The following is a 14756-nucleotide window of genomic DNA, read 5'->3' as shown; positions in this document are numbered from 1 at the left end:
TTGCTGCTGCGTGAAGAGCCGGGACAAGTTCTGTAGACCTGGACTCTTCTGTGAGCTCAGCTGTCCTAACCTTGTTCTCAAAACTGGGAGCAAAAAAAGACACTCACGTGACAAGAGCAGTTCGAGACTTTACCGTCCAGAGGCATAATTTTTCAGAGCCTTAGGATTACTCTGTATGGCACTGTAATTCAGTTCAGAGGAAATCAAATAATAGCAGTTAAATACGCAGTAATAAAATTAAACCCTTGCTGTTTGGATTCTTTGAAGTGGATATTCATTACATAATAAGCAATTGCAGCGTTATACAGAGAAAACACAGGGTGTGTGCTCTTCACAACCTTGTTTTATTATGAAGACTTGTATAAAATGTGTACAGAGCAAGTTATTTTAATAGATAATAATAAATGTGAATTTGTATTGTGATGATAATATCTCCCAAGTGATGTGTAAAAATAGAGGGAGAAGCAGTCCAGTTCTTGTGGAACAATCATTAATCTTGTTGACAGCTGTATCCTCTGTCTGAAACCTTTGTATGCTTAAAATACCCTAGATTAAAGGGAGCTCATGTTGATAGGATCTTCTTTCATTTAATATACGTTTTTATGTCTAAACTCATGATATACTTAATCTGCATTGTTTTTATAGAGGTTTATGCAAACCTTCTGAATAATAAGGTCATACAGGCAAAACCTGGCATATTGCATTTTGGAGGCTATCAAGTAGAAAAACAACACCAGCAGATACTGGTAGGTACTTTAAAAAAATTTTTTTTTTTAATTTCGTTGAAATATAGTTGATTTACAATGTTGTGATAGTTTCTGCTGTACAACAAAGTGATTCAGTTATACATATATATACATTCTTTTTCATATTCTTTTCCATTATGGTTTATCCCAGGATATTGAATATAGTTCCCTGTGCTCTACAGGAGGACCTTGCTGTTTCTCTCTATAATAGTTTGCATCTGCTGACCCCAAACTCCCGATCCATCCCTCCCCCACCCCTGGGTAGGTACTTTCTAAGTGGGATAATTAATCATAATAATGAAATGCCATGAATGTTCTACATTTATATTACTCATTCATCTAAAGAGAAGCATAATCAGCAGAAGTGCAGATGTAAATTGGACCAGAAAGGTAGTTCTAGGATGAGAAATTTTAAAGTTGCATCAGTGTCCTTGGACAGCTTTCCTCCCCCTGCCAAAGGCTCCTCCCAGCACTCTCTCCAAACTGGTGCCATTGCTGAGTGACCGTAGGGGCCAGGAACTGTGCTTTGCATCTCACGTGGTCCAGTTTAGTCTTTATACTAGCTTTGTGGAGGTTGTATTGTGGCTCTCTTTGTAGAGATGAGGAAACCGTGATTCCAGAATGTTAAATACAGTACTTGCCTCAAGAACACAGGGACAGAGACAGAGTGACTCTTAGGCTGCCTGCCTCCCAACCAGTGAACTTTTTTTTTTTAGATTTATTTTATTTATTTATTTTTTGGCTGTGTTGGGTCTCTTGCTGTGTACAGGCTTTCTCTAGTTGCGGCGAGCAGGGGCTGCTCTGTTGCGGCGTGCAGGCTTCTCATCGTGGTGGCTTCTCTTGTTGTGGAGCACGGGCTCTAGGCGCACAGGCTCAGTAGTTGTGGCGCACAGGCTTAGCTGTTCCATGGCACGTGGGATCTTCCCGATCCAGGGTTCGAACCCGTGTCCCCTGCATCGGCAGGCGGGTTCTTAACCGCTGCGCCCCCAGGGAAGCCCCTCAGGTGCACTTGCGCTCCACGCCTCTACCACCAGGGAAGGGGTGTCCCTTTCTTAGAAGCGCCCAGCAAAGCTTCCGTTTTGCCTGCTCAGGTCAGATGCCCAGGCCTAATTCAGTCACTGTGGCCAGAGACACTCTGGCCTGACCTGGGGCAGCAGCTCCGCTGAAAGGGCTCGGGAAGGGACAGGTGAAAGGACGCACCGAGGAGTGGCTGAAGCTGTGGGGACAGCAGTCCACCGCAGAGCCACATGAGTCCGGGCCTTTCTGGCTCCCCGTCCTTGACCCGGATGTCCAGACTGGGGAGGGCCCGCGGTGGCTACAGCACTCCTAATCCGCCACGAAAAGGGGGCCTGAGCATTAAAGCAGCTGTAACGCCTCAGAGACCCCGCCGTGACCCTCCAAAGTCACACTGAGCAGGACGTCAGAACTACGGCAGCCGGCCGTGGAGCTGGGCTTGACTGGGCTGCGGGCATGTGCTGGAGTGGGGCCGATAGGCGTGGGCCCTCTCGTGTGGGCCCTGCGGCTCCGGCTTTGTGGATGGCGTCCCCTCCCAGCGCAGGCGTCTCTGCGTTTACGCGCAGTGCGTTCTTATCAGCCATGTCTTTCACTTATTTATTTATTTTTGTTTTCACATAGCGTCTTTTCTAAAATTTTTTTAATTTAATTTTTATTTTATATTGGAGTATAGTTGATTTACAATGTATTCATTTCAGGCGTACAGTGAAGTGATTCAGTTATACACATACGTATATCCACTCTTTTTTAGATTCTATTCCCATATAGGTCATTACAGAGTATTGAGTAGAGTTCCCTGTGCTGTACAGTAGGTCCTTGTTGATTATTTTATATATATAGTGTGTATATGTCAATCCCAAACTCCTCATTTATCCCTCCCGCCGAAACCGTGTCTTAAAGTGGATCATTTAGAGCCAGAATTCCAACTATGGTGTTAGACTCATCCTCAGAGTGAGGAAAATCGCTGGAGGAAACTGACAAATGGTAAAGCTGTCAGGAAGTGAGGCCAGGTTCTATGGGGCAGACCCCTGCCAACAGAGAATGCAGCTTCCAGAGAATGCAGCGTCTGCAAGTCCTTACGCATCCAAGAGGGTGGAGAGAGAAGGGATCGGGAGAGGAGCTGTTAGATGCCCAGTGCTTCCTCCTAGGAAAAGGGTCAGGATTCAAAACCGCAATTGGGAACTTTACCCCTCAATCTATCAGGACACATTCCTTAGAACACAGCATCAAAGACCAAAGTTAATCATTCATTTTGGAACTTGCTTTTCCTGGTTATTAGGTTTGCTATCTAGATGATGGTAGGGTAAATCTAAAATAATTATTGTTCATAATTACTCATTGTTTGCAATGAGTGAACAATTCACTACCCGTTCCCACCCGCCTCACTCTCCTCATTCCTTTACCCACCCACCCCCAACCTGGGCAGCCACTGATCCACCTTCTGTTGGTATAGATTTGCCTATTCTGGACGTTTCACATAAGTGGAATCACACAACATGTGGTCTTTTGCGACTGGCTTCTTTCATTCAGCATGTTTTCCAGGCTCATTCAATTTGTAGCATGAATCAGTACTTCATTCCTTTTTATGGCCAAATAATATTCTGTTGTATGGCTTTATTACATTTTGTTTTGTTTAAAAAAATTTTTTATTGAAATATACTTGATTTACAATGCTGTGTTAGTTTCAGATGCACAGTAAAGTGATTCAATTATACATATCTGTGTAACTATATATATTCTTATTGTACATTCTCTTCCACTAAAGGTTATTGCAAGATATTGAGTACAGTTCCCTGTGCTATACAGTAGGTCCTCGTTGTTTATCTATTTTATATATAGTGGTGTGTATCTTTTAATCCCAAACTCCTAATTTATCCCTCCCCCACCTTTCCTCTTTGGGAGTCATAAGTTTGTTTTCTATGTCTGTGAGTCTATTTCTGTTTTGTAAATAAGTTCATTTGTATCACATTTTAGATTCCACATATAAGTGATATCATATGATATTTCTCTTTCTTTTTCTGACTGACTTCACTTAGTATGAGAATCTCTAGGTCCATCCATGTTGCTGCAAATGGCGTTATTTCATTCCTTTTTATGGCTGAGTGGTATTCCATTGTATATATGTACCACATCTTCTTTATCCATTCCTCTGTCAATGGACATTTAGGTTGCTTCCATGTCTTGGCTGTTGTAAACAGTGTTGCTATGAACATTGGAGTGCATGTATCTTTTCAAGTTATGGCTTTCTCTGGTTATATGCCCAGGAGTGGGGTTGCTAGATGATATGGTAGCTCTATTTTTAGTTTTTTAAGGAACCTTCACACTGTTCACATTTCATCGGTTGACGGACGTTTGGATTTTGTCTTTGGGGCTGCTAGGAATAATGTCATCGTGGACATTCGTGTCCATGTTTTTTTTTTTTTTTTTTTTTTTTTTTGGCGGTACGCGGGCCTCTCACTGTTGTGGCCTCTCCCATTGCGGAGCACAGGCTCCGGACGCGCAGGCTCAGCGGCCATGGCTCACGGGCCCAGCTGCTCCGCGGCATGTGGGATCTTCCCGGACCGGGGCACGAACCCGCGTCCCCTGCATTGGCAGGCAGACTCTCAACCACTGCGCCACCAGGGAAGCCCTATGTCCATGTTTTTGTGTGGATATATTTTTAATTCTCTCGGATATATATTAAGAAGTGGAATTGGGTTGTATGGTATGCTAGTTTTCTGTGGCTGCCATAACAAATTACCACAAATTTAGGGGCTTAGAAAACTAGAAACTTATTCTGGAGACCAGAGACCGAAGTCAGCCGGGCCTCGCTCCTTCCACGGGCTCTTGGGAGGAATCTTTCCTTGCCTCTTCCAGGTTGTGGTGGCTCTAGGTGTTCTTTGTTTTGAGGCTTCATGACCCTAAACCTTGGCCTCCATCTTCACATGGCTTCTCCTCCCACTCCCTTTTGTCTTCTCTTCTGTCTCTAAAAGGATACTTGTCGTTGGACTTAGGGCCCATCCGGGTAATCCAGGATGATCTCATCTCAAGGTCCTTAAATTAATAGCATCTGCAATCAGTCTTTTCCCAAATAAGGTCCCATTCACAAGTTCCAGTTGTTAGGGTGTGGCTGTATCTTTTTGAGTTCACCATTCAACTTACTGTTGTTCTATTTGCATTTCCTTAATCACGAATGATGTTGAGCATCTTTTCATGAGCTTACTGGTCACATTGCACCAAAGGCTTGTGGTGGAGAAGCCATTTGGGATAGCTTAAGAGCAAAGTGAGAGGTGGGGAGCTGACACCCAGGGCATAGAGGGAGACGAGGAGAGAGGCTCGGAGGGAAAGCATGTGGCATATTTGGAGACCAGTGTGAGGTCTGCTTTACCCAGATCGTAGGCTTTTTGGAGGGACGTAAAAGCTTCATTCTGCTGAAGAACAGAGGCCGTCTCTGTCTTTTGTACAACACAATGCCTAACACACACAAGGCACTCAATAAACACTTGTCAAGATATTGAACTCACTTTATTGGAAGAGAGTGACTTGGTAGAGACTCGTGAATTCCAAGTAAATACAGGCTAGCATCTAAATAATCACACTGCTTCTATCAGACATTGAAACAAGCAGAAATGGATACAAGTACAAAATTATTTCATCTTAATAGCATTCTGGGAGAGCCAGCCTCCTGTTTCTATCAGCAAACTTAAGCAGAAACCTAAGGGAATTACCTTGAAACTCTTGCCAGACAAGGGGGGGAATCCAACTCTGCCTTTATCTTGGTTTTGTTACAGGAAACGGTGTAAATTACCCAAGAATGGAATGATTGAACGTGTATTTAAAAGGACAATAAATTGTTCATTAACATTTGAGATTGATCCAGATCTGGTTAAAGAAAGGCTTTAAAGCCTTTTACTTGGATTCATATCAAAATCAATCTTTCGATTTAAAAGTTGAAATAATGGTTCCCACTTTTCTCAAAACCAAGACCTCTTAAAATCCCTTTCCCTCTGCGGAAAGACGTTGTCTGGGAAACTATATTTATTAAGGAAATAATTAATCAGTTTTCCCATGAGACAACCAGTGTTACTGTGGCCAGCCCCAAACAAAGTTGTCAGCCTCTACAGCCTTATCTCATGCAGAGCAGCATTCCCTTCAGGCTTTCTGCAATAATTGTATTAGTTTTCAGGTCCCTGTTGCAGCATTCAGAGACAGCCCTGCCCCAGGATCTTGCTTCTCGAACTGGAGCCACGAATCCCAGTGGCTTCTAGTCAGTGTGCGAGGGTGGGGACTTGAAGCTGCAGTGTAAAAAAACATGCTGCATCCTTCTGGAGCATCAATTTTACTCTCCCATTTCGAAGAAATGCAGTATAGAGCAAAATTTTAGAGTACAATCCATTACCAACCTGCATTTTAAGGTAAAACTGTTACTGACCAGGGTTCCTGGACTCCGTAATCAGTAGAAATTAACAGGAGGCCAGAGGAGACATTCAGGCAAGGCTTTACTGGGGCCCTTGCTGTAGCAGGGGGGAGCGAGAACAGGTAGCCGGTTCCCTGTTCCCTTTCTGGCTCCTCGAGGCAGTGCGGGCTGGTTCCTTATATGGGGTGAGGCTGGGGGCAGGTCCAGGGGTCGGGCCTGAGGGGTGGCCTAGGTGCTCTGCCCACCCCCTTGGTGGGCTGTGTGCAGGCATCCTCCGCAGGGCCCTGCTTTTGCTCCTGGCTCCTCAGAAGTGGCAGTTGGGTTTTTTTGTTTGTTTGTTTTTTGTTTTTCTTTGGTCTTTTTGTATCTTGTCCACAATTTGCCCGAGCTACACATGCGCGCGGTTATCTTTAGTCCCTTATAGTTTCTTTGTATCTGTTGCTCCAGGAGACGTCTGTCCCCGTGCCAGCACTGCAGCAAAGGGTCCCAGGTCCCAGGTCCCAGCCTGTCTCAAAACACTTTAAAGAACTTATAGAGCTGCTTGCATTTTGCCCCCAGATCCCTGGCGTTGGGTACTAACCTCTGAGAAGCTGTGTCCCTGAAGGGAGGGGTCGAAGGACCCCGACTTGGAGGCTGAGCTGTGTTTGGAAAATACTATGATTAGTGCCCGGGGTTGAAGGTTAGGCCCGACGCTCTGCCCGGTGGAGGGGCTGGAAGGAAGGAGCAGAGTGGGGACAGAGGGGCGGGAGCTCTGAGCAGCCCTTGGGAGAGCCCTGTGACCCTTGAGTGAAAGCTGTTCAACCCGGGACTGCCTGGTTGGTGGTCCCATGCTTGCTTGCCTGTTCTGGGGGCCCGTTCTGAAACACTGAAGCGGGGGCTGTCAGTTGGGGCCCGGGGGGGTCAGGGGAGGGAGTGTCAAGGTCGTGAGGACCCACGGGGCCAGGAGAAGTTCAGCTCCAGGGGCGCAGAGAGCTTGCGGGGGGAAGTAAGGACATCTATTGACCCCAGAATTGCGGGACAGAATAGGGTTTTAGGTGAGTTTATCTTGTCTCGCCTCAAGGGCAATCCTGGGTTGCTCACGTTTTCAAATAAACTTTAAATATTAATTTAACATACACTTTCTAAACACTTGATCTCCCCAAGGCTTTTTTTCCCCTTTCAATGATGATTATTTCACTCCCAGTTTTAGTTATAAATGAAAAGGCAGGAATGCCATTTTAGCCCTGAAAGCATATTACTTTTTAAAAAGAAATCAAACTGACCTGCTGACAAAGTGTAAAAAAAAAAGATAGATAGGGAATGTAGTTTGGGTACTGAGACATCCTGAGCTCTGAGACGGGAAGAGCCCTAGGTTCCAGGCATCCTGGGCTCCAGCATACCAGTGTCTCCTGGAAGGACCATTCTCCTGGGTAGGAGATCCAGGAGCCCACACCTCACCAAGATTCCCCCATGCAGAACCCCTGGAGGTCAAGAGAGGCCTGGGCAACTTTTATTTTTTCAGGCTTCTCACATATTAAAGAGATATGCCAGACTTCCCCGGTGCCACAGTGGTTAAGAATCTGCCTGCCAATTCAGGGGACACGGGTTCAGGCCCTGGTCCGGGAAGATCCCACATGCCGCGGAGCAACGAAGCCCGTGCAGCACAACTACTGAGCCTGTGCTCTAGAGCCCGCAAGCCACAACTATTGAGCCTGCATGTTGCAACTATGAAGCCCACATGACTAGAGCCCGTGCTCTGCAACAAGAGAAGCCACTGCAATGAGAAGCCCGTGCACCACAACAAAGAGTAGCCCCCGCTCACCGCAACTAAAGAAAGCCTGCACACAGCAGCAAAGACCCAACACAGCCAAAAATAAATTTTTAAAAAAAGTAACTTTAAAAATAAAATTAAAAAAATAAAGAGATATGCCATGTTGCTGCAAACGGCAATATTTCCTTCTTTTTTATAGCTGAGTAATATTCCATTATATGTGTGTACCACATCTTCTTTATCCATTCATCTGTTGATGGACATTTAGGTTTGCAGCAACACGGATGGACCTAGAGATTATCATACTAAGTGAAGTAAGGCAGAGAAAGACAGATATTATATCACTTATATGTGGAATCTAAAAAAAAAATACAAATCAACTTATTTACAAAACAAAAACAGACTCATAGACAAAGAAAATAAGCTTATGGTTACCAGAGGGGAAAGGGGATGGGGGAGGAGATAAATTAGGAGTTTGGGATTAACAGATACACACTACTGTATATAAAATAGATAAATAACAGGCTTTTACTGTATAGCATAGGGAACTGTTTTCATTATCTTGTAATGATCTATAATGGAAAAGAATCTGAAGCTTGAATTTGACACTTGAAACTAACACAGTATTGTAAATCAACTATAGTTAAATTAAAAAAAATTTAAAAAGATATGCCAAAACAGGGTCACAAAAATTGTGGTCCTTTAAGAATATTCACAGGTGAACAGATAACTAATAAGAACCTGCTGTATAAAAAAATAAAATAAGATAAAATTCAAAAACATATATTCACAGGTGACAAATGAGAACTTTTAACAAATGCAAGCATTGGTATAATCTCATCAAGAGATTGTGTCTTAAGTCTGACTTAGGGCCTCAGTGAACTCGAGGCCTTGGGCAGTGGCCGTGTGACAGGCTCAGCCTCTGGCCTGGACTTTGGAGACCAAGAGCCTCTTAGCTGTCCTCTGGCCCAGGTGAAGGCCACATCCCAGAACCCAAGGTCCTTACTCTCCTTTCATGTAGAGGAAGGAAAAACCCCTCTACTCAGAGACCTTGTTAACTTACCCAGCAGGTTGTCCTGCCTTGGGCGAGGGCCTCCTCCCGACCCCATCAGAGAACTCCTGACTTTGTGTTCTTTTTTATCAGCCCTAGCAATGGATTGGAGGCTGTCCTCTCCACACTTCTTTTCCTGATTTTTTGACTGCCTTAGTGTCACCAGGTCCCCAGGACAAGTGGCATGTAATTAGAGAAACTGGGAGTGGGTGGGTGGCTGGCTTCTTAGCTCAGCTGAACCACAGGACTAAGTTGAGTTCAACAAAAAGGTGCACAGGTAACCAGTCAGGGCAGGAGGAGGGGAGTGTGCAAGGCCATGCCGGGGGGTACCTGGGGCTGTAGCTCTGGAAAAGTCTTAGGTTGGGCAGAGACACATGGGCATATTTCAGTATTCTTTAAGTGGTGTTGTGTTTATTTTATTATCCGTTAAGTGGTGTATGATAGATTTTGAATCTCTTAAAGCGTTTAAACGTGCACTGAAGCCAGAGCAATCTTGAGAAAGAAAAAATGGAGCGAGAGGAATCAGGGTCCCTGACTTCAGACTATACTAGAAAGCCACAGTAATCAAAACAGTATGGAACTGGCACAAAAACAGACACACAAATCAATGGAACGGGATAGAAAACTCAGAGATAAACCCACACACGTATGGTCACCTTATTTTTGTTAAAGGAGTCAAGGATATATAATGGAGAAATGGCAGCCTCTTGGATAAGTGGTGCTGGGAAAACAGGACAGCCTCATGTAAAAGAATGAAATTAGAACACTCCCTAACACCATACACAAAAATAAACTCAAAATGGATTAAAGACCTAAATGTAAGGCCAGACACTGTAAAACTCTTAGAGGAAGACATAGGCAGAACACTCTCTGACATAAATCACAGCAAGATCTTTTTGGATCCACCTCCTAGAGTAATAATGAAGTAATGCCATTTGCAGCAACATGGTTGGACTTAGAGATTATCATACTTAGTGAAGTAAGTCAGACAGAGGAAGACAAATACCATATGATATCACTTATATGTGGAATCTTAATGATACAAATGAATTTATTTATGTACAAAACAGAAATAGACTCAGAGACATAGAAAACAAACTTATGGGGACTTCCCGCGTGGCGCAGTGGTTAAGAATCTGCCTGCCATTGCAGGGGACACAGGTTCGATTCCTGGTCCAGGAAGATCCCACGTGCCATGGAGCAGCTAAACCGGTGCGCCACAACTGCTGAAGCCCACACGCCTAGAGCCCGTGCTCCGCAACAAGAGAAGCCACCGCAATGAGAAGCCTGCGCACCAATGAAGAGTAGCCCCCGCTGGCTGCAACTAGAGAAAGCCCGCGTGCAGCAACGAAGACCCAATGCAGCCAAAAAAAAAAATAAAAAAATCATAAAAAAAACCCCTTATGGTTACCAAGGGGAAAGGTTGGGGGGAGAAATAAATTAGGAGTTTGGGATTAATATATACATACTCCTATAGATAAAATAAACAACAAGGATCTACCGTATAGCACAGGGAACTCTACTCAATATTCTGTAATGACCTAAATGGGAAAATAATCTGAAAAAGAATAGATATATGTATAACTGAATCACTTTGCTGTACACCTGAAATTAAGGCAACATTGTAAATCAACTATACATCAATATAGAATAAAAATTTAAAAAATAATAAAAGTGCACCGTGTCTCCTCACATCCCTTTAGGAACAAGATGAGGTAAAGATAAATGAGGAGGTGCATGTGCAGGTAGATAAAGCAGTGTATTCATGTGAATGCTTCTTTTTCTCTCCAGCACGTGGTCAATATTTGCAATGAAGATTTACACGTTCATATTTTACCCCCACAAACCAAACACTTTCAGATCAAATATGTGAAAAAGGTAAGTGTCCCTGGGGGGCATATTCTCCCAAGATGCTCATTGCCAGGTGTGGTTCTGTGTGCCGCAGGTCTGCCCGGGGCGGCATGTAGCGTGTTGTCCCCGTGGTCCTGCTCCCTTGGGCGCTGGGGCTCGTCCGGACAGGAACCCCCTTGTCTTCTAGGAGCACCGCCTTATCCCTGGCTTGTCCCTCACGGTCACCGTTACATTTACTCCAGATGAGTGGCGATACTACTATGATTGCATCCGCATTCACTGTAAGGTATGTCCCTTAATATCAGGGGTTTTTTGGGGCTTGGGGGTGGCATCAAACCTTACGTCTTCAAGGGAAGAAGAGAGATGGAGTGACAAGTATGAAGTTTCTCAGCCTGATGCCTTGGGCAGCCGGTCTGAGTGGCTTGAGGGTCCTGGTCCGGTGATGTGGGTCCCAGCTGGGGAAGCTCCAGGCTGCCGAGAACTGGGGCAGAGCCAGAGACACTGCTTGCTGCAGGTTCCCACCTGCCCTGGCCTAAAAATCTCATTTATCTTGTGGTGCTGGGAGTTGAGGAAGGCTTGTCAAATAACTTAAACATCGTCCTTTAAGAGCTAGGTGAGAAGATCAGCAACAACCCCGAGTTGTCACTGGGCACCAGCAGCAAATGTTCTCCGAGGCAGCCCTGGGGGTCTGCAGGGAGGCTACTTGTGTGGTCCGACCCCAGAGGCTGTGCTGTAGGATCTCCCGAAGGCCTTTTCCAGGTCACCTAATTCATCCCCGGCCTCCAGCCTCCAGCCCCACGTGCTGTCAGTCCTTCCCTTAAAACTGGCACCTCCACACCCCTCCGCTCTGGGTTCCACGCCCAGCCCTTACAAGTTGAGAAGCCTTAAGGTTAAGGAAATTTACCTTCTCAAAATTAAAGTGGAAGAGTGTGCTTTAGTAACAGATGAGTCTCAGTTTTTAAAAGGAGGGGGAAAGAAACCTAAAAATGAAACCAGAATAGTGCTTTCAGGAGGAATATTCTGTACCAAGAACAAAAATCCTTAGGACAGGCATTGCGTAGAGCCCCAGCGCAGGTGTCCTGAGAGGTCAGAGGTCTTACTCAAGGTCACGCACTGTGCAGGTCTAGAAGCAGGCCTCTGTGCCTCTGGCTGGTCCAGTGCTTACTGTTCGGCACTGTCTGGATCAGCTGATTCTGTGCTGGTTTCTGTTTATCTCAGGCCGCTCACAATTGTGTTTCCCTATAACTTTCTGAAATCGAAACAGATGACTGTTTTCATCTCTACGTGAAGGCATCATTAGCTTTCCTGGATAATATTGAATATCATTTCAGTGAAATACGCTAAAAATTTTCTATACTTTGTTTATAGCTAAGAAAACTCAATATTTCAACTGTTATATTTAAGCAGTCAGTGTTTTTTTTTTAAGGAAATGTTTTCCCTTTTTTTCTGGAGGTATTTTTTAATGATAGAAAACAAGATAAGAAATAAAGGATCTACAAATTCATCTTTGAAAATTATAGTCTTGGGACTTCCCTGGCGGTCCAGTTGTTCCAAAGCAGGGGGCATGGGTTCAACCCCTGGTCGGGGAACTAAGTTCCCACATGCTGCGAGGCGCAGCCAAAAACAAAGAAAAAGAAAAAAAGAAAATTATAGTCTTAAGCATGGTAAACTTGACTTTTTTCCCATTAATTTTAGGGAGATGAGACTTTGCTTGTCCCCATCCACGCCTATCCTGTCATGAATAGACTGGACTTCCCCTCATTTATAAATCTATCAAATGTTCTACTTGGTGAAAGGTAAGTTATCAAAATGAATTACCAAACTGTCATGGGATGCGAAAAGTTAAGAGAGACTCACATAGATAAAACTTAGATTTCTGTTTTCCTAATGGAAAGTTTTCCTTCTAGCTGAGTTAGACTGGACTTGTAGTTGCGAAGGCAAAGCAAACAACCAACAAACAAACCCAACCGAGTCAAAATATCCTTAAGCAAGAAAGGAGTTTATTGGGTCATCACCCTGAAGGTGCAAGATGGCACGCACCTTCAGGCATGGCTGCGTCTAGGGGTTTAACAGGGGTTGCTGGGACCTGACCCTCCCCGGTTCTTGGTTTTGCTGCCCTGTGCAGGCTTCTTTCTCCACAGGCTCCCCTTCACAGGGCAGGGTAGCTGCCAGAAGGTCCAAATACTGTTGGCAACAGCGGTAGTTGGAGGGCCTGCAGGGTTGGGAGTATTAGTGTCGGAGTCCCAGGGAGGCATCTCATGCCTGTGCATTAACCAGCATGTGTTTTGGACGGAATGGCCACAGGGAAGGCCAAGACCCTGGACAGTCACTATGGAAGCCAAATCTCAAATCCGCCCTCCTTGTTGGGAAAATAGTTGATGACTCTAGTTGTATTTCAAGGTGTGTCTTGTTTCAGCAGTAAATATTTACTAAATACCTACTACCAGGCACAGTGCTGTCTGTCCCTAGGGACATAAAGAAGGTGACTATTGAGCTGTTAGATACCGAGATACAGTGGCCGTGCCGGTTGTTAAAATCTTGTTAAACGCTGAAATATTTCTGTACTGGTTGGGAAATATATACTGTCCTGAGCCCCCAATCCCTCCCTGCCATCTGCTTGGCCCCTCTCCTGCCGCCCCTCACCTCCAATGATTCTGTAACTAAGTTGTTAATACCTAGCCATCTGGTGGTGGCGGGGCGGGGGGGGGACGGACCTGCAGGACCTGGCTCCAGCTTTGTATCACACTAGTGGCGCACTGCCTGTGAAGTCCTGTTTGGGTGATATTTGGAATATCACCTGTGGTAAAAAGATGAATAGACAAAAGTTCTCATTCTGAAGGTCTTAAAGTCTGATGGGGACAGAACCACGTCACTGATTAATTACACCGCGTGCCAGTGTTGTAATCAGGGCACACACGGGGTCTCGTGCAGGAGGGATGGGGAAAGTCCTCACGCCTAAGCAGGGGACGTCCGGTTATCCTATCTGGTTAGCCACCACGGGGCGGGCTGTGAGGGTGGCATTCCAAGCAGGGAAACAGCACGTACAAAAGCACAGTGGTGGCAAAGAGTGTGGACTACATCTTGCAGGTGATGAAGCCACCCAGTAGCTGGTAGATACTAGATGCCTTGTGGTCTAGGCCCAGACAGTGGGCTTCAGCCTGGGTTTGGGGGTGAAAGCAAGTTCAGGTGCCTGCAGGCAGCTCTGAGCAGGGGATACAAGTTGCTAGTGACTGGGTAGTAGAGGTAGAGAGGGGGCAACTGAAGCTTTTTGGTGCTGGCGGGGGACCAAGGTGTATGAGCTTCAGAGCCCTTGAATGAAACTCACCATCTAGATCTGAACAATCGCGTTGGTTCAGCTGACGTGAGATCCCATCCCCCGCCCAGCGGCTTCGCATGAGCTTCTGATGCACCATCTCTCTTTACTTATTTTTTTAAAAACAGCTCTTTAAGAATTGTCAATAAGGGACTTCTTTGGTGGTCCAGTGGTTAAGACTCTGCACTTCAAATGCAGGGGATGTGGGTTCGATCCCTGGTCAGGGAACTAAGATCCCTGCACGGTGTGGCCAAAAACTAAAATTAAAATAAAATAAAATAAAAATTCCCCCCGAAAATAATTGTCAATAAACTATCCACACAAAAGGGGCTAATAGAGGTGAGTCCCGCCTGGCAGGACCCACTCACTCTATGCATTTTGAGGCCAAACATAGCTATTTCCTTTAAATGGGTGAATAAGCAATTTTTAACCAAAATTGAAGTGGCAGGAAACAACTAACTTCCTAGTTCATCTGTCTTCCTCCCTCCCTCCCTCCCTCTCTCCCTTCCTCTCTCTCTCTCCCTGTTTTTCTTTCTTTCCCTCCACAAATCACTCCTTGTCTGGACCGTAAGCAAGGCTGTTGAGGTTGAGAGCACTGGTCCATAGGCAGGAGGAAATGATGCAGAAATCAGCCT

The 14756-nt window shown here is 45.2% G+C and overlaps 1 protein-coding gene across 5 annotated transcripts in view; it reads left to right on the top strand.

The window, feature by feature from the left end:
- CFAP221 (cilia and flagella associated protein 221) overlaps positions 1 to 14756 on the top strand; it is an 84194-nt gene that overhangs the window by 3915 nt on the left and 65523 nt on the right. For 4 of the 5 annotated variants that reach the window (XR_010944535.1, XM_067742364.1, XM_067742362.1 and 1 more), the window contains exons 3-6: positions 646 to 746; positions 10749 to 10835; positions 10996 to 11094; positions 12504 to 12604. Coding sequence is in view for 4 of the 5 variants with exons in the window: in XM_067742364.1 (XP_067598465.1) it covers positions 646 to 746; positions 10749 to 10835; positions 10996 to 11094; positions 12504 to 12604 (388 nt within the window). In the remaining variant the exon portion in view is untranslated. The remainder of the gene's footprint in view (positions 1 to 645; positions 747 to 10748; positions 10836 to 10995; positions 11095 to 12503; positions 12605 to 14756) is intronic. The other variant, XM_067742363.1, reaches the window with a different exon arrangement.

This window comes from Pseudorca crassidens, chromosome 6, assembly GCF_039906515.1.
Source record: "Pseudorca crassidens isolate mPseCra1 chromosome 6, mPseCra1.hap1, whole genome shotgun sequence".
NCBI lineage: Eukaryota > Metazoa > Chordata > Mammalia > Artiodactyla > Delphinidae > Pseudorca > Pseudorca crassidens.
Note: the sequence above shows the minus strand (reverse complement) of the source record. Positions and strands in the feature narration are given on the sequence as shown.